At 36.4% G+C, this 18,857-nt stretch overlaps 3 protein-coding genes across 6 annotated transcripts; 1 reads left to right on the top strand and 2 right to left on the bottom strand.

Annotated features, from left to right (window-relative positions):
* Positions 1-168: 168 nt before the first annotated feature.
* Positions 169-9,906, bottom strand: LOC105158787 (DNA-directed RNA polymerase II subunit RPB1-like). Its single transcript, XM_088879261.1, has 14 exons — positions 9,766-9,906; positions 9,406-9,669; positions 8,163-8,462; positions 7,882-8,040; positions 7,535-7,696; positions 7,226-7,446; positions 6,998-7,139; positions 6,578-6,913; positions 6,202-6,488; positions 4,660-4,918; positions 1,533-4,594; positions 1,045-1,116; positions 652-702; positions 169-556 (listed from the first exon to the last, which is right to left on the bottom strand). The coding sequence occupies exons 1-14, from the start codon at positions 9,847-9,849 to the stop codon at positions 436-438; spliced, it is 5,520 nt and encodes a 1,839-aa protein (XP_088735387.1). The 5' UTR covers positions 9,850-9,906; the 3' UTR covers positions 169-435.
* LOC105158788 (bacterial trigger factor) lies at positions 9,808-14,781 on the top strand. 4 transcript variants are annotated; one of them, XM_088879262.1, is made up of 9 exons: positions 9,808-9,943; positions 10,214-10,275; positions 11,061-11,155; positions 11,623-11,696; positions 11,775-11,869; positions 12,908-13,016; positions 13,211-13,224; positions 13,487-13,588; positions 14,103-14,781. In XM_088879262.1, exons 2-9 carry the CDS (start codon positions 10,222-10,224, stop codon positions 14,223-14,225), a joined length of 666 nt encoding a protein of 221 aa, XP_088735388.1. In that variant the 5' UTR covers positions 9,808-9,943; positions 10,214-10,221; the 3' UTR covers positions 14,226-14,781. The 4 variants fall into 4 exon arrangements, with proteins under 4 accessions (XP_088735388.1, XP_011073959.1, XP_020548306.1 ...); XM_011075657.3 differs by lacking the exon at positions 9,808-9,943 and adding an exon at positions 9,957-10,093; XM_020692647.2 differs by lacking the exon at positions 9,808-9,943 and having other exon boundaries at positions 10,113-10,275; positions 11,796-11,869.
* A 1,813-nt stretch (positions 14,782-16,594) lies between these two features.
* On the bottom strand, positions 16,595-17,533 carry LOC105158786 (small ribosomal subunit protein eS27y). The gene is made up of 4 exons (XM_011075655.3): positions 17,381-17,533; positions 17,185-17,286; positions 17,059-17,087; positions 16,595-16,935 (listed from the first exon to the last, which is right to left on the bottom strand). The coding sequence occupies exons 1-4, from the start codon at positions 17,381-17,383 to the stop codon at positions 16,809-16,811; spliced, it is 261 nt and encodes an 86-aa protein (XP_011073957.1). The 5' UTR covers positions 17,384-17,533; the 3' UTR covers positions 16,595-16,808.
* Between the last annotated feature and the right edge of the window lie 1,324 nt (positions 17,534-18,857).

Here is an 18,857-nt window from a genome sequence, read left to right as displayed (position 1 = left end):
CAAAATGCCCAATCAAACAATACAAAAAAATAAGAATGTACGGATTCATAATCATACGCATGAAAGGTCGTTGTAATTGTAAATGGATATTACAAATATTTGCTAAATTGAATTATTTTCGGCCCAAAGTATTATATACATATAAAATATAATATGCATACCCAAACATTTCATACTCAAAGATACTATTGATATTCATTAAATTTCGAGCAGAACATATGTTACTTCAATCATTTATAGATACATTAACATAGGATCATAATCCAATCCAAGATTTTAGAATAGTTAGCCCTTGTGCTCTACAACCTCAAATCCATCAACACCAAATGTGGATCATTCATCCCAACTTAAATATGAATACCAGAATGGCACTGATCTTGCTCTTCATGTATCATTTATTCAGTTTCTCTTCTAAAATGCTTTTGATGACCATTATTACCGGTTGCTCTTCTCATCCTTAATACTCTTATCATCTCTTTCGTTCGTTCCAGGACTGTATTGACCAGTCGAAGATGGGGAGTACCCTGGCGCACTAGGAGAGTATCCAACACTCGGGCTGCATATGAGACAAATAAGACAATCAAGACCATAAAATTCTGACTAAATTGCGTTGCAAGATTCATGTGGCAATGGAGTGTAGTGTAGACTCACCTGTACTGAGGAGAGCTAGGAGGATCTGGGCTAGCACCAGAATTATACGGACTGAAAATTCGTATTTTACTAGTTAGACAGGAGGACAAATACTACTGCAAACAAACTCGACAATGTATACAAATAAATATGAAATTTAAGTCAGGAAAAACGAGGGCAGGTGTGGCATAAATATTTCAGTTTTAAACTACAAAACTGTCACAGTTGATACTAATAACAGATTCTCCTCGTGTTCATATTAACCATCCATTTAAAATGAATCAACGGAGTACTAGTAAAAAGTGGCAGTGAGCATAATGCAGCTTTAGCAAAATTGAAACCTCTCATGAAAAAAAGTAATTGAAAGAAAATGAATAATAACAAGCTTAATATGGGGCACCATAGTGAAGATACCTGGTTGGGCTATAATTTGGACTAGACGGAGAATATGACGGAGATGTTGGAGAATACGATGGTGAAGTTGGGCTACAAACCACAGTACAACAGTAATATGTCAGTTTGAAGTCAAATTGCACAAAGAAAAGTAGTATTTTGATACAGAGCAATATTGTGCATCACTTTTCAAGATAACCTGATATGTCAACTAAATGGAACAATAAATGATAGAAGCAAGAGAGGCACGATCAACTTGATCAACCAAACATTAGAAGGACCATGAGTTATTCTTGCTTGATATTCTCTTTTTAGTAAACATACTATTCCAAGATCAAATCAATTCACAAACCAACCGCATCAATGTTGCCTGGTTGCTTATGGTGAGCCACCCATGACATAGAAATATCTACTGCACATGGTCATATTTTTATTTTCTCACATAATCATGAGTAAAGAGTCAGGAATCACAACGAGCAAAAAATACGAAAGTGTTTTACCAAAATTACCTGTAACTTGGAGATGAGGGACTGTATGGACTTGACGGTGTGATCTTTGGACTTGTAGGTGAATATGCTAGAGAAGGGCTGTACCTTGCTGAAGGGTTGTAACTTGGAGATGTAGGACTGTAACTTGGTGAGGTAGGACTGTAACTCGGTGAGGTGGGGCTATAACCAGGTGAAGTGGGGCTATAGGCAGGAGAGGTTGGGCTATACGAAGGAGAAGTTGGGCTGTAAGATGGCGAGGTAGGGCTATAGGATGGTGAAGTTGGGCTGTAAGATGGAGAGGTTGGACTGTACGAGGGTGAAGTTGGGCTGTAAGAGGGAGAAGTTGGGCTGTAAGCAGGAGATGTTGGGCTATAAGCAGGAGAGGTAGGGCTGTAAGCAGGAGAGGTAGGGCTATAGCTAGGGGATGTAGGACTGTAACTTGGAGATGTTGGGCTATAGCTAGGAGACGTTGGGCTGTAGGTAGGGGAAGTAGGCGAATAAGATGGACTGGTGGGAGAATATGCAGGGCTTGTTGGGCTATAACCAGGAGAACTAGGACTATAGGTTGGGGATGTTGGACTATAACCAGGGGAAGTTGGGCTGTAACCTGGGGAGGTAGGACTATATCCTGGAGATGACGGGCTGTATCCAGGAGACGATGGGCTGTACCCTGGAGATGATGTAGGCGAAAAGGCCATTCCACCAACATAAGGAGAAAATTGAGCATCTGAAACGGGAGATAACCGAAGATTTGGGCTCAACAAATAACTTGGCGACATCATGCCATCATGGTACGGAGTTCCCGTGACAGGTGAGCGGCCAGGAGTCATGCCAAATTCAAGTCCACCTTCCATATAACTAGGCAATGGTATCTCAATAGCTTGCTTTAACATCTCTTCATTCAAAAGCAAGCCACAGTCTCCTGTGCCAATAGGTGCAAGTTGACCTAACATAATATTTTCGGTGACACCCCTGAGGCAATCCATTTCTGCAAAGACAGCAGCATCAAGCAGAATGTCCACTGTTTCTTCAAAAGAGCATCTCATCATGGGGCCAGTATCATTGCGATTAATGCCATGACGAGTGATGGCCATTAAGTGACCACGATATGTCATGGTATCGCACAATATTGCCAAATGTCGATAGTTCACATAGGACCCATCGAAAGATATAACAACACGCAACTCATCTAGCAAAGCTTTACGAACTGCCTCAATTCCCAGAACTTCAATAACTTCAATCAAGTGATTGCTTGTTGTCCTCCTAGAATCCACGTCTTCATGGCACGCGACAGCTAAAAGATTAACACCTTCTGTGTCTAACATCCACTCATTCTCTGCCTTAAATCCCTCATTTTCATCAAACTTATTCACCTTACCGTTTTTTATGAACACCTTATTGATATCTGGTATGCCTCGAAGTGCCATTTCCGTGAGCATGTTACTCTCAACCTTTTTGAGGAACACATCATCCTCAGCCGATTCATCCTGCAATTCACCTTTAGGGGCTTCATCGTTCATGATACGTATACGAAGGATCAACTTCTCAGCATTATCATCATTAAATATGCACGTCAAATCATCCTCAAATTCAAGATTAATCTTCTCTGCAATATCTGCCATGCTAAGCTTCTTATCCACCATCATTTCTCGATTTAACTCTACGCGAAGCAACCAAGGAGAGATCTTGTGGGGGTCAATCTCTTCATCAGGCATCTCATAATATGACTTCACAAATTCAACATCTTCTTCAATAATAGTGCTCATGGGATCTGGATCATACCATACCTCTGTGGCTTGTGTCACACTCCGTAAAGTTGTATATTCTAAAGCGCACTGAACATTTTTAGCCCTCTCCTTGGTTTTACTCACATCAGGCCTTAAATATACAGAGAGAGAGGGTGTTTTAATTTTCTTAGCAACATTAATAATCTCCCTTAACCTTGGTACACCTAAAGTAACATTCTTGGCACTCACACCAGCGTAGTGGAATGTATTAAGAGTCATTTGTGTAGCAGGCTCACCAATAGATTGTGCAGCAACGCATCCTATCATCTCCCCGGCTGCAACAAGTGACTGTAGAAACCGGGATTCTATCTCTCCGATAACCCAGTCAAATGCTTCACGAGTAAGTCTATACTCCTTCAGAACCCTCTTACTTGCTAAGGCACTGCGAAGCAATATATTGAAGAAAAGAGTAGCATTTTTTTGGGCTTCCATACTCAAATAATCATCACCAACGACCACCTTAAGCCGTTCTTGTAACTTATCAACAGCTTCCACAATCTCCATTGGATGCATATCAGAAGGCCTTCGGAAATCAACTTTAAAGGTTTTTTGGGCGTTCAATACAAGCCTCTTAATATTAACAGGAAGGGGCCAAGAGTTGTCACCTGTTGTTGCAATCTCTGTCCCAAGTTGATACCTGTCAGCTTCAAGTTTCTGAACCTCTGCATCAAACACACTGCGGATTTCGCGAATTGTTTTTAGATCTTCTACAGCTTCAGGCAACATATAACTAGGATTCCAGTTTGTACTATCAATCTCGTACTTGTACATGTCATTGAAATCCGATTTCTTTAGCTTCAGTGATTCCAGAGGTTGTGATTCGATCCAAACAGCATCCATTCCATCTTCCCCATAGAGAAACTGAATTACATCACCTAAGGAATTCCTAACAGTTCCATCATATTTAACCATGATATCCTCCATAGCCTTCACTAGTCGCCTCTGAATATATCCAGTCTCAGAAGTTTTCACTGCAGTATCTATAAGACCTTCTCTCCCACCCATGGCATGGAAGAAGAACTCTTGAGGAGTCAATCCCCGAAGATATGAGTTCTCCACAAACCCACGACTCTCTGGACCAAAATCATCCTTGGTGAAGTGTGGTAGTGTACGATCTACGAATCCAAAAGGAATTCGTTTGCCTTCAACATTCTGTTGCCCCACACATGCAGTCATCTGAGAGATATTGATAAAACTTCCCTTAGATCCTGCAGTAACCATAGCCTTCAGGTTGTTGCTTTCTGACAAACTCTTCTGTGCACTGCTTCCAGCATCATCACGCGCTTTATTCAACACCTATAGAGACAAAACACATCAGGCTTCATCAAGTTGTTGGAAGAGAAGTAAACTATTTGACATACCTGATTCACTCTGTTCTCAAACGATTCCATCATTGTTCGACCAGGTTCAGCTTCCAATTGTTTCTCTTGAGCAGCCCTAATAAGTTCTTTCACCTGATTCTTTGCATTTGAAATAGTTTCATTAATCTTCTCCATTGTTGCAGCATCAGCAATTGTATCACCAATTCCCATGCTAAAAGCATTCTGCAAAAGCCAATAATTTACGAGCCATTGTGTATGTCCCAAAAATTTGCGAGCTGCATCTGGACCAACCTCTTCCCTGAGATCATTACCCTTAATTAAATACAGAAACAACAATCAAGAATATTTCATGGGTTAGCATCAAAAAGTTTCAACAATAATATTTGGTTATTCGTTTCAAGTTTGGATTTATTGATTAATACAGCTCTATGATGTCATATGATTAAGATATCACCCAACAATACATGTACCAAAATTGAACACGAACCTGCATATAAGTTTGCATTCTCAATAATTCAAATACATAAAAGGATCTTCATTGTGCTAATCATTGCTGACAATCAACTTCTAAAGACACTTCATAGAAATGCCCATGCGATCCAAGGATCAAAATCATACCACGTCTGATACCCTTTAGAAGCCCGAACTCAAACTAGAAATTGCCTCATGCACAGTTGGTGTTGGTTATAACAATCATGAACCGTGGTCATTATAACAAGAACATGTCATATACATCCACATCATGTGTACTTGGTCAATGGACATATTATTATACTTATGTAAAGGACATTGTATGTTTGACTTTGCAACGGATACAAGGATATTCATATTCAAAGGTACTTCATGAATGGGGGAACATGAAAGTACTCTTCTATGCATGCTAAGTTATTAGGAGAACATGAGTGGTGCAAAATTCCCACAAAAGATCCTCATGTAGCTCCAGACTTTTGGAGAAGAAGTTTCTTACTTCTTCTTTTGGAACAAGGGAACATTCTCCTCACAATGAAATTTCTTTTGCTAAACTTCTATGATGATAGACCTTTTCGCTGTAAATAAGAAGCATCTTTTTGGTGCCATATTCATAATATACTTATCCATCAAGAAAAAGAAATAAAGAAAGAAAAGGATTCCTCTATATAACACGAAAACATGCAAAAAATATTTACAGAAAATTTTATTGTAGCTCAGCACATTGCAAGATAAAAATCAGAAAACGACTTATGTTTTCTTTCCATCACTCAAAGAGTACCAGTCCCTCCATCCTACTTATATGTTCTAACTTGACTCGGAATGGAGATGGAGTATTAGACGAATTGAAAAGGTGAAAATTACACTTTTGATTTTGAGATTAGTGGTTAGGAGTTATTGTTGTTGCATTATCTGGGAAAAATTCCATCTTAGCACTTTGAGCCTTATCTTGGGACATTGCACATTAGAACTAAGACTAAGAGCAATAAATTTTGGGACACAAGATAAATAGAAGTACTCTTACCCTATAAAATAGAATATGTAGTTCTGGTTACTCTTGTTAAACCCATAAAATGCAGCAATCATAGAAGCAAAAATCCAGAATGAACAAACCATATAACATGTATGAGACTTCCAGTGGATGTCCCAAGTGCCTTCTTGCATAGAGTGCCAGAAAGCAAATCCCCTTTTTCTATCCGTACTTGAGTATCCCCAGGAGTTATATATCCTTTTTCAGTTTCTTGATGCCAAGCTGAATACCTCAACAGATTTATCTGTTTCGGTATAATTAAATTAAAAACTTGTTTTCCCGTCCAAAGAGGCCTAGGTTTCAGAATTGTTGGAGCAGGTACTTTGCCATCAAAATCTTCCCACCACATCAGAATGTTCATGAAAACATCCTGCATAAACGGGAGGTAATAATTTCAAAATGGAAGTAAACACTTACCAACAAAAATACTTCAAGGAGAGGAAAAACACCAGATGTTACCTTTTCGATAAATGTATCTCTTTTGGTGATTTTGCGGCATCCTAAAAGTGTATCCTGCACTATACCCATTACAGGTCGATTTGATTGAGGTGACACTATACATTTCGGGACCAACATCAGTTCCATAACTTCAGCTCTAGTTTCAAATGACTGGGGAACATGCATGTTCATTTCATCCCCGTCGAAGTCAGCATTGTAGGGCGAGGTAACAGACAAATTCAAACGGAAGGTGGAGTAAGGCATAATCTTGATCCTATGCCCCATTATAGACATTTTATGGAGACTTGGTTGCCTGTTAAACAGGACGAAGTCTCCATCATTTAAGTGACGCTCCACCTGTACGATTTATAACAAAAATTAGCCACAAAATGGAACGCTCTATTACTGAATAACTCTCGTTTATAAAGCATCAGTTCTCACCTTATAACCTAGTTCCAGATGTTGGTCACTGCTTTTCTTCAAATACCGAAGATCAAGCCTCTGTCCGTCATCCCTAATTATATATTTAGCACCAGTTTTGCCAGGAGGAGGATGAGGTCCATGTTCCACAAGTTCTTTCAACCTGTTTTGAAGGTAATGTTCTGCTAAATAGCAAAAACAAAATGTAAAAGTGGGTGACAATTGAAGAACATAACATAAAGGTCAAACCTCTCGATATTATATGGAGTTACGGTTTCTGGATATGTGAGATTTAGGGCAATACTCCAAGGAACACCCAGTTGATCAATATTGATGGTTGGATCAGGTGTAATCACAGTCCGTGCTGAAAAATCTACTCTCTTTCCCATCAAATTACCTCTAATCCGACCTTCTTTTGCCTTAAGCCTGCTGCATATTGATTTGATTGGTCTCCCAGATCTTTGGGTAGCCTAGAACATAGCAGGATACTTTAATGATAAAATAAGTGGTACTTAACAAATTCACACATAGTTCTAATAAATGGACGAAAAACTATACCCTTGGTTGTCCTGGTAATTCATTGTCAAAGTATGTGGCAACATGGAACTGCAACAATTGCGCAAACTCAGAGATGATGTGTGCAGGAGCCCCATTCCGCTCCTGCAACTTCAAATTCTCATTGTGCCGGATAATCATTGCCAGTTGATGAGTTAAATCATCCTGCATGAGATTCAAATATTAGATTTTCCCACAACTTAAAAGCAACAACCTAGAGCGTGGTGAAGTAACTTGATCAATTTTCATTGCACAGAAACCTAACATGATCATTACAGAATACTAAAAGTAATCCGACAATTTTGGGCACAGGACACGGAAATTGTAAAGATCAAGAGGAAGAGGCATGCCTCACTCCTTGAAGAAGTATCCATCATTACAGAAGGTCTAACAGGAGGAGGCGGAATTGGAAGAACTTGAAGAATCATCCAGTCAGGACGAGCATATTTTGGGTTCAAACCCAACAATTGACAATCTTCATCTGTTATTCTCTTCAGAATGCTAAGAACCTGAAAGGAAAGCTTTTAGAAATTGCTAAAATTAAAAACATGAATCAACCCAACACATAATTCAGATTGGAATATGAAGCTAAATGCCCCTTTTTCCCCTTCTGACTTGTGGCATATGATACCTTCTCTGCAGAGAGCAGTTGTTTTCGCTCAACAGGTTCAGGCATCTGGTCCTGGTCATCGTTTTTTTTCTTTTGAATCTTGTATTCAGCAACCATCTTCATTCCATCAATAGAAATTTTCGGTTGCTGAGCACCACATCCACCCCTGCTCTTCTTCACGGGTTCATCAGGTTCTTGACCTCGCACATCAATCTCATCACCTCCATCACATTTGGATTTGTTTTTGCAGGCATCTAATATCTTTCTAAGTCTATTTTTAGGGTTTCGTATTCTCATAGCTTGCTTGAACTTTGGGTCGTCCTATGAAAGATTACACACATGTTAATGTTTTAGAACATGAATCATTGGCTGTGAAATTCTATAATGTGTTTTCTTTAATAGAACCATAAAGCACTAGAGAAAACTAAGGGCTTTTATTAAAACATCACTATTAACATAAGCACTAAACGAATCCAGATCATAAAACAGATCAAAGGTTTCTGAGTCACATTACTATTCCCATCATGAGGAATCCATAATTTAAAGATATAAACAGCATTAAAGATTCCTAAATTGGATAATAACTGAAATAAGCTTCACAAGTCCTACACTCCAATTAGCCTCATAAGGTATGCTCCACTCAGAATGGTCATCTATAATAAGCATCATATAAACCTCTTCTACAAAATGTGTTATCAAACTACTCAATGATTAGGAGAACAACCTTTCAAGATCTAGGAAATCTTACTTCACATTGATCTTGTGATACTAGATTATAGCAGTAATAAAAATTCAAACTAGATGGATAGCCTACCAGTACTTTTCTTGAAAAGAAAACAAAAATGTTTTTTGTCTATTTCTTGCTTTTCAAATGGGTTCCTCTGCTGAATTGAATGGATCTACTCCCTAGTTACTAAACTGACTTGACTTAACATGACTTCCATGTCTTCTCCATGAAGTACTAGAATAAGATAAAAATTACATACTTTTCACATGTGATTTTGGCAACAGGTTACCATCCAAGTGGAAATATTGATGCTCAGGAACTATGCAATTAAGAAGGTTTTGATCTATGTTTCACAAAACTCATGGGTTTAATCTAATAGTAGTAGTTTTTTCCCTTTCCGTTATATGTAAATATAATCAGATGCTGTGAATCAAGCACTACAAGTGAAGCATGAATGGTGTTCAATTAATCTTAAAAGGAGCAACGTTTGAGAATCCATGATCTCTCCAAAATTAACAATTCGGGAATCAGATATACCTCATCAGCCAAAATCTTCGAACAATTGAAGCAAACAGAGCGGAGAATACTGAGCACAACCTTCATGAATCCAATGTGAAACATGGGTTTAGCGAGCTCGAGATGACCAAAGTGACCGGGACACTCAGCCATGTTAGACATACAAGTCTCGCATTTCATCTTCCGATCAATCGTCCCTAGTCGCGGGTCACTCAAACCGCCGATCTTCGGCTTACCTCTCTCCATCGTCTCGCCGTGCTCTATATGCACTACCGACATTTGCCTCTACAAAAACAAACTCACAGCATTAGCCAGTGATCTCAAGTGGATCCAGGCAAAACTCACTCATACATAACTGAACAACAAGCAGTAAACACTTACGATCTCATCCGGGCTGATAATCCCAAACTGTACAACCCGGACTTTGGCAACCTCTGCCGGTGAAAAAGGAAACCGCAAATCCATAGAGGCGCCGGAGATGAAGTACGGCGACTTTTTTTATAGGATTTATGGGTTCTTCGATTTCAGCAAGATTTATCGCCCAAACTAATACTCCTAGGTTTCAATTTATCCTTATATTTTGCATTTCTGAATTGATTTCGGTTTCTGTTAACGGTTAATTCCCTAGGGTTCTTCAGATATCTGTAATATATTCAGGTTTCATTCCCCTTCCAAAGCAGACTTGGGGGAGAAAATGAGGAATACTGAGGTTTGGACTTTGGAGGGATATTTATAGACGAGTTATTTATTAAAATATTTAAAAAAAAAAAAAAAAGGTGCAACTATAGACGAGTTATCCCCTCATCTCTTCCATTTCTTCTTCACTCAGAGAAAACTATGGCAACGATGGCGCTGGCATCACCATTTCGTCGATTATTTCAACACTCTCACGTACTATTCCTTGTTTTCTCCTTCTTTACTTGCCATTTTTGCTTAATCTATTCTAATAGATATAGAATTTTCATTCAGCATCCTTACTAAATATTAAATTTCAGTTGAGTAACAATATGCTGGAGTTGAATTCAATGTAGTTGTACAATGTCTGAGTTTACAGATGCAATTGATGTGCAGTGAGCTGAAAAGGTTCTGAATTAGTTTTGTTTTCTTCTTTGTTCGGAGTTTGGTTATCAAGCATATACGAAGGCGAGGTTAACAGGTGAATGGAAAAAGCAGTAGCTTCAAGAATTAACATCAATTATCCGTTCAATTATGCTAAAGGAATGACCGAATTTACGAAAACTCAAATGGAGAAGCACTAATTCTTCTTCTTCTTTTTTTCTTTTTTATTTTTTTGAAGTAAACAAATTTGGAAGCAGAAGCTTTTAAAAGGTATGAAGATTTTCCTGGCTTGCTGACATGATTTTGGGAAATCTTCATCTTTTCTGCTTTTGAAGTTTTATTTAAGATAAGATCTTTATTGACTGTTTCTCCTTCATCAGCTTGGCTGTTAAGTGGTTCAGTACTACTGTAAGCCGTTTATTTCCTTTTGGACTGGCAATACCCTGTGTTGGCTATTTGGGGCTTAACTTTGTGAAATAGACATTGATTTGGTGTTCTTTGCAACAAATCATGTGTTAATTCTTAGTTCCGGCTGATTGGTGTTCCTTTTTCTTATATTGCTAACTTTAGTGCTTTTTGCTGGTTTGGTTCAATTCATGCCTTTTCCCATGGGACAGGATGTTGCCCTCTGTAGCCTGCCAAAGGATGTCAAATTGGACACTGCTGCATTATGTATCAACCATTCTTCCAGGACAAAATTTACATGCTCAAGGTAGTAAATCTCCATGTCAGCTTTTAGGATATGGAACTGTTGTAAATTTGTTGAAGAATTAGTGTTGCTTGGTATGAGGTTACAAGTCTCCCAGTTGGATTTTCATTTGCTCTATTGTTGTATGTTGACCTATTAGCTTGTCAGCCTCCAATTAAACTAGCTTGTTATAGGCAGTTGCTATAAGAATATAATGGTTGTGAATGGTTGTATGATTGTTATGTTTGATGCTGTTGATATGTGTTTCTTGTCTCAAACGTAATTTCTTTTTATTATGTGTGACCAAAGCGTACCCCAAAGTCTTCCTCACCTACCCAATGCAATGAACTTGAATCCCAGCGTTCAAACAACTTGTGAAATGTATCACCTTTTTGTAATCCCACTCTTAATTTGTTTTGTTTTGGTAGAGTATTCTGCACTAAGTGCATGTACGTTTGTTGCTTACCAATTCTTGACCTAGAGAATTTCAGGTCATTAATTTACTGTAGCTCCTTGAAGGCTGGCACGAGACTTTTACTCAAGCCGATATCCGCTGTTGGCTCTGGTAATATCAACAATTTATGTGGAATACAAGCACCTTCCACTTTTTTTCTGGTTTAAGAACAGAATCTCATGTATGCAGGTTTGGAGGCATCAATTACAGATGAAAAAGACAATGCTATTAGCATTAAAGACTTTGAGATAGTAGTGGAGTCTAAAGGTGACGATAAGATGCAAGTGAGCTTCCCAGTTCAACCTTCTGAGCACTTTAGTTCAATTTTTCATGTCTGGTGGTAGTATCTCTTATTATTTTCAGGAAATAGGTTTTAGATATTTTCCTGAATACATGTCACTTCCATATTAGCATTGCATAAATTTAGAAGATTTTATTGTGTCCTACTTCATTCTTTGAGCTTTTCTGAAATATGGAGCAGTAAGTGTGAGGCAATCAACCTTCTCAGTCTTTTTTCTTGAAATAAGAAGTCACGACTATTTGATTATTTTTTAGCATCCTCTAGCTAGGATTTTGTGACTTCCAAAGGGGAGGGCCCAAACCTGTTGTCTTGAAACTTGGTTTGGTTACTAATCTTTGATAACTGGTGAAACTTGGCTCATTGATCGGAATGTTAAGCTTTGATGAACCAGTGAAGTAGCTTGTCTGATTGGTTGTGAAAAGTGGCTTCTACTATGTTCATCCAAGAAATTCAGGTTGCAAATCCATTAAGTGAACCTACCTTGATATGAACCCCTTAAATAATGCGGTGACTGGTGTGCATGTATGAGAGTTAAATAATCTTTTATAACACTTTTGTCAACACTGGAGACAATCCCCTTTAATAAATACCTTGTTTTTTTTTTTTGGCATGTTTAAATCAATGCCTGGTCAAGAAAAATTATTCATCATTCTTGATTAAGTACCCAAATAGATCGTATTCTCTTTATATGTACAAGCATAAAGCTGTGGTCATCAATCTTGACACCTAAACTAATAAAATTCAGGAACTACAAAGATCATAGCATTGTACGACTCTCCAATTTGCCTGAAAGGATCTACCAAATCTATACATACAAATTGGTAAAGGTAGTTATGCATTACCAGAAAGATCAGTGCGAAATATATTTTCCTCATACTCATATCCTGAAAGAATAATGTATGTAATTAGTTGATGCAATGCATTCCTTGCTTATATTTAAATCGTTCAGAGTGGACTATGTTACTGAAGAAAGTACTACTTTCTTTCTTCTCGATTTCTCAATTTCATTTCTTCTATACAGATCACAGTAGAGGTTTCTGGATTCAAAACTCAAGAGATATATGATGAAGTTTTTTCCAAAATGGTTGATGATGCCCAGCCAATTCCAGGATTTCGAAGAGTAAAAGGAGGTAATTCACACTTGAAGCTATCGAAGCTGTCTAAAGTCAATGCTCATAAATGTTGGTGTCTGGATTCAGCTATTTTTTATGCCAGAGTTTTTGTTTCAAATTTTAGTTTTTTACTGGCTCCATGTTCGTATTTTAACATATTCTATGGTTTGCATTGGCGTATCTCTCATTTGCTACGAACTGGAAACTCTCAGGAAAGACACCTAATGTAAGTCATATACGCTTCATCTTGAATCTTTTTGCATCATCTTTTCACCTGTATATACGTTATGAATTTAGTGACATAGATTACATGATAGATGCACGTGAAAATGTGTATTGCCTTACAAGTTTGGCATAGACATGAACTAGTGAATTCAGTAAATTTATGATTATGCTGCTTGTTTTTTTGTTGTATCATTTAGTAAGGGGACTTTTTCTGCCATTGTAAAGGAACTCTAACGCTAATTTGAGTTGATCATGTCTTGCAGATACCAAAAGACATTCTTTTGGAAATTCTAGGACCATCAAAAGTGTACGAGCAGGTTATTAGGAAAATAATCAATAGTGCTATTGCTGAATATGTAGCTAAGGTATGCTTCTGTGCTTGTTTGAAAACCTATACTACTTGGAGCCTGGAGGTTTAGATATCTATTACTCATCTCATGAATTCTTGGTATCATGGCTTTGGAACATCCTGCAATCCGTTTAGTTTAATCAAAACACATTTTGGTCGAGTAGATATCTTCAAGCTGAACAAACTAGATTTGTATATATACTGCATGTTGACTCGCATCATGTAAGACTGATGATCAAATTTTCATGTTTTGATAGGTTTACATGTAAACAATTCACTATCATTGTAATTAGCCCATCATCAATGGCTATCTTGTTCTGTTGGCTTTTCTGAAAGACTGCATATCACATATTTATCTCCGGTCATTTCATTCTTTAGATTTAAGACTATTTTTAAGCCATTCTTCAGATTTAATACTATTTTCACTGCGAAATATTCAATAGCTTCATTTGTTTGTCGGCTTTGTGTTTTATGACTACACCAAGTTGAGCGAAAACGTCCACTTTTTTATGTGATTAACAAAATTGCAGGAAGGCTTAACAGTTAGTGAAGATTTACAAATTGAGCAGAGCTTAGAAGATCTCGAAGCAAATTTTGTACCCGGTTCAAACTTCAAATTTGATGCAACTGTTCAATGCCTGAACAGATCTTGAAACCAACTATCTTATTCTATCTCATGGCAGAAAAATGAAATTTCCGAATAATGCTCTGATCTGCCTGTGTCCACTTCCGGGGCTTTGTTGGTATCATGTTTTCTCAGCCATACTGTTGATTGGTGAAATGCACTTTTGATTTCTTCTTTGGACATAGACTTATCTACCACCTGGGAAGAATGGGTTATGGCCTTGCTGAGGATAAGTAGCCAATATGAGGCCGTTCTGTGATCGTTCTTGTATTCTGCCAAGGTGCAACCGCTTTGCTTCGCAGAGCCCAGGCCTGACATGTTACACCTTGAAGAGAGCAAGTCTACACAAACATCGTAAAAATACCAAGGTAAAATCTTGTAAAAGGCATCAAATGATTATGCACGGATAATGGAATGTTTAATGCTATCCGCGTGGCCACATTTTTAGACTTTTAGGCCATGTTTACTTTTCTTGATTATACGAACTACTCGCCTCTTAGTATCGATGAGGACGGGCATACGATCCTATTTTTCATTTGATTATATATGGCACAGCAGATCTGGTCTGTTCTATTCTTTTTTTATTTTTGAGCTTTGGTTTGTTCTATTTGATACAACGAGGTTCAAAGATTAATTAGTTACTAGTGTTCGTAATTAAATAAAAACTTTAAAAAGTAATTTATTTTAATCAAAAGAATTATAGAAAATTAGTGAAAATTGAAAAGAGTAGATTATTGGGAGTTTAGAAGAGTGGTTCGAGTTGTAAAAGGGTGGAATCTTAAACTAATTAATTAAATTAAATATTAAAAAAATACACAAAATAGCAAACCAAGAAATAGTGAGATACCAAAGTAGTGGTCCCACATAATAACAAAATATAAATAAATAATTCAAAGACTGTTCCGTCTTTTTTTGTTTTTGGTCTTTAGGCCATATTTATTTTGCTTGAATAATTGCATTTTGGTGGTTCTCGCCTTTTCTTGAGAATTCTTGTAGAAAGATTTTACTAAATATTTTTGCTGTTAAAAACCAAAAGAACATCATAAAGCAGAATAATGGAAATGGTAACCATTATACACATCATGATATTCTCTCATAAAACACAACGGTGAAAACCATCCTTCAGCGTTGTGATTCTATAAACAATCCAACCAACAATTCGATTGGAATAGGATAGAGAATACAACAAACATCTAATACTTCAACCAAACAATAGATCAACACATTATGGATCCATAATATTTGACAACACGTCCATTTCTTCTGTATCGCCTACAATACAATCATACAAACCAAACACGCCCTCTAGTGATACATGCCAACATTAGCAATTGACCTTATAATATCAATGTATTAGAACTTTAACAGTACACATAACCAACATGGGTAATTTGAAATCACCGGTTGTTTGCAGCCATCATAAGAGAGTACTTATATTTAACTTAACATTTAAAGTTACTGGCTATGAACAAGACCAGGAAGTTTCCTGCAATGAGAAAACATTCCCCAGGGATAAACAAAGGACCACCTCACTTCATGCACAACCCTGAATTCTATACTGCAAATCAACTAACACAAAAATAGCCAGACTGGCTTTGACAGCATTAGGCAAGAACTGAGACAATACCACAAGAACACCTTCATATTCCTAGTTGCAAAAACATGTCGGCACAAAGTTCCAAGGAGTTGGAACAAAATCATAACAATGAAGGGAGCAGCAGAAGTAAATTGTAGAAATAAAAAGTTACCAAACCATTAACAATAATTTATGACAGTATAAAAGACACCCTTTAATCATTTTCAACTAAAAATCTATGAACCCGTAGTTAAACTAAAATATTATCATCCCCCCTAATGATTATCACTCAGACAAAGTGGCAGTGAAGACATGCTACAGGCCTTCTATACACCAGCACCTGATTTTAGCATGGGTAGCATCCTTCTATAAGAAGTCCAAGGCAGAAAAACTAAATCAGGCAAATCAGTCCTGCGGTACAAGGCCGCCAATGTGAAGGTATAGACAAACCTATCCAAAAACTTCCTTTTTTTAAATAATAAGAAAGAAAATGTAAAGACTACATGAAAATGCTACTACAAAACCTCAAATTTAGATGGTGACACAAAATGTTTTTCTGTGGCACTAGAATCACCAGTCAAGCTACAGGGCTATGTCTCATGCATTTCAAAATTTGGGCAAACCCTCATACCACATTATCATACAAGGTTGTTCATCTTGGTAATGTGAACTCGGTACAGGAGAAAGATGCAACAGCAGCACAATTTTAAGCACATTCCAGGGACAGGCATCCAATGCAATTCAAAAGCAAATCATAAGAATAGTACAAAACTTTACCTAACAAGCAATGCTTCAAGTTAACCAAAAAAATAAAATAAAAATTGTACTGAAAATCCATTCTCATATTCCAAAATAAAACTAGGTAAAATAACATAATAGCATGTTTCGCTAGTCCAACATATCTTAAGAGTGATTAGAAACCAAAAGAGACAACATTCAACCCAAAAAACCACCGCCTCACATTCTCATGCAGCAAATCAGCCATGACTACCGACCCTCTCAATGATGCAGACGGGGTATATAGTATCAAGTACATTAGTCACCCTTTCTTCGGAAAGAGCAGCCTTCTGTAAGTCTGGCGCGGCCGCCAGTGGGTTGGCACAACACCGTCTGGCAGTTGCCGCACACCACCACCGTCTGCGAATGGCTAAAGACAGTGGTTCTGCACAAACATAAAACCACAGATAAACAAACACATAAATCGTTTTCTCATACATCACTTCATTCACTTTCTTCAAATCAGAAAATTCAACTACAGAAAAAAAACGAAAAGAATAAAACTTACATGTTAAAGCACCCCTGGCACTTCACATCCTACAATCACAAACAACAAATAAATACAAACTAACAAAAAAATCGAAAAGAAATAAAAATCACTAATACAATATAAAAAAGAAACGAAAAAGAGTACCATGAAGAATGAATTCGGGGATTGCACGAGCCGCTTGAGCTTGTGCTTCCTCTTCTCGAGCTCCGCCGGTGGGTTGAGCAAATCATAATCGTTAGACAGTACCTATTAGCAAAGCATCAGTTGTCAAACAAACGCCAAACAAGATTGAAAATCAAATGCAAAATCTAGAATAATTGAGAATGCATCATAAATTCACCATCTTTGATTTACAACTGGAGAGGCTCAGAACAGAGAAGAGAAAGAGGCGAGAAAGTGTAAGCCGTCGAGTGAATGGAACCCTAGCACAGAAAGGTTTTTGCAAGTATTATATACTACGAGTTGAGAGACGTACGCCGTCGGATGGCATGAGGAGTTTGAATCTCGACCATCCATTTTAATGCCTCGTAACATTTGTAAATTTTCGCCTTTGGACTCTACAGAGAAATCTATGTTTGGGTTTCTTTTTATTTTTAATTAATTAGTATTTCCTATTAAAATATGAGATAATAATATTTTTTAAAAAAATAAGAAAAATTATAAATTGTTCAATTTTTATAATATAAATATAATTTATATAAATAGTATTATTAGATATAAAAATAAAATCAAAAAATATTTTACTAACTAATTTATCTCAAAATTAATAAGTATTTCGAAAGAGGATAAATTATTATATTTTTATCTAAATTTAAATAAAATAAAGATAATTTATCAAGAAGATAAAGATAAATACGTCTATACTTATATAAGTTAAATTAAATAAAAACAAGATTTCTTATATGGCAAAACAAAATGGAAACAATCATCCAATTAGTTATATACATAGAACTCACTATATACAGAATTTTGATATTTAAATAATAAAAAGACTATTTATTTAAACTTTTATTGAAAATATTTTAATCGCTATCGTCATTTCGCTCAATATTTTTTTATATATATCTACATATATAATTTTTTTCAATTGTTTACTTAATAATAATAATATATTTGTTGAGAAATACATGATTTAATTCCTTTAATAATAAAATATAGAACTATCATTTTATTTAGATAAAAAAAATATATTTATTTGGCACGATTTATAATATAAAGTACACTTTTATCATATAATCTTAATATACTTTTATTTTTGCCCAAAATTTGAAAAAAAAACACACACACACACACACATTCTTCCAATTCAAAACTAAAAATTAATAATGAAAAAGGAAACTAAAACATAGACTTAATTTTTTGTAATTGAAGCCACCACAAAAGGTTTGGGCTATAGGAGTTCTTCACTTGGGGCCTTCCTATATTACCAACTACAAATCATATTTCCAATTTGTATAGCAAGCCCATTTCAATTGTAAATATTAATATAAAAAATAAAATTTTCTCATTCACAAATAATGGTATGTAACATCGTAACATTAATTCTTTCGTTGTATCGATAATACTTTTAAGTTGTTGCTTTTTTATTTTTGATATGTGATATATTGGTTTATATATTTAATTTTTTATTTATAATATATTTTAAAACGTGAAAGAGTACTTATTATATGCATTTAGGTACAGTGTGCTACAACGGCCAACAAGGTTGGAGGTTTAGGATAAATTAAATCAACACTCTCTGAATTTAGATTTAGTTATACAAATACTTTATATCGTTTGTAATATTATAATTAGTACACCCCTAAAATTGTAATTGC

The sequence above is a fragment of the Sesamum indicum genome, linkage group LG3, assembly GCF_026168435.1.
Source record: "Sesamum indicum cultivar Baizhima isolate 11 linkage group LG3, ASM2616843v1, whole genome shotgun sequence".
In the NCBI taxonomy this organism is placed as follows: Eukaryota; Viridiplantae; Streptophyta; class Magnoliopsida; order Lamiales; family Pedaliaceae; genus Sesamum; species Sesamum indicum.
The sequence above is the reverse complement of the archived record's forward strand: the minus strand, read 5'-3'. Positions and strand labels throughout refer to the sequence as shown.

Excerpts from the sequence above, each read along its gene's own strand:
- LOC105158787 (XM_088879261.1), bottom strand. The coding sequence starts at position 9,849 with ATGGATTTGCGGTTTCCTTTTTCACCGGCAGAGGTTGCCAAAGTCCGG. Across the intron at positions 8,463-9,405 it reads CGAAGATTTTGGCTGATGAG|GACGACCCAAAGTTCAAGCA; the intron begins GTATATCTGATT and ends AATCTTTCATAG. Across the intron at positions 557-651 it reads CCTAGCTCTCCTCAGTACAG|CCCGAGTGTTGGATACTCTC; the intron begins GTGAGTCTACAC and ends TCTCATATGCAG.
- LOC105158788 (XM_088879262.1), top strand. The coding sequence starts at position 10,222 with ATGGCAACGATGGCGCTGGCATCACCATTTCGTCGATTATTTCAACAC. Across the intron at positions 11,156-11,622 it reads ACAAAATTTACATGCTCAAG|GTCATTAATTTACTGTAGCT; the intron begins GTAGTAAATCTC and ends AGAGAATTTCAG. Across the intron at positions 11,697-11,774 it reads GATATCCGCTGTTGGCTCTG|GTTTGGAGGCATCAATTACA; the intron begins GTAATATCAACA and ends TCATGTATGCAG.
- LOC105158786 (XM_011075655.3), bottom strand. Across the intron at positions 17,088-17,184 it reads CCCCGAATTCATTCTTCATG|GATGTGAAGTGCCAGGGGTG; the intron begins GTACTCTTTTTC and ends TTGTGATTGTAG. Across the intron at positions 16,936-17,058 it reads TGCCAGGGGTGCTTTAACAT|AACCACTGTCTTTAGCCATT; the intron begins GTAAGTTTTATT and ends ATGTTTGTGCAG.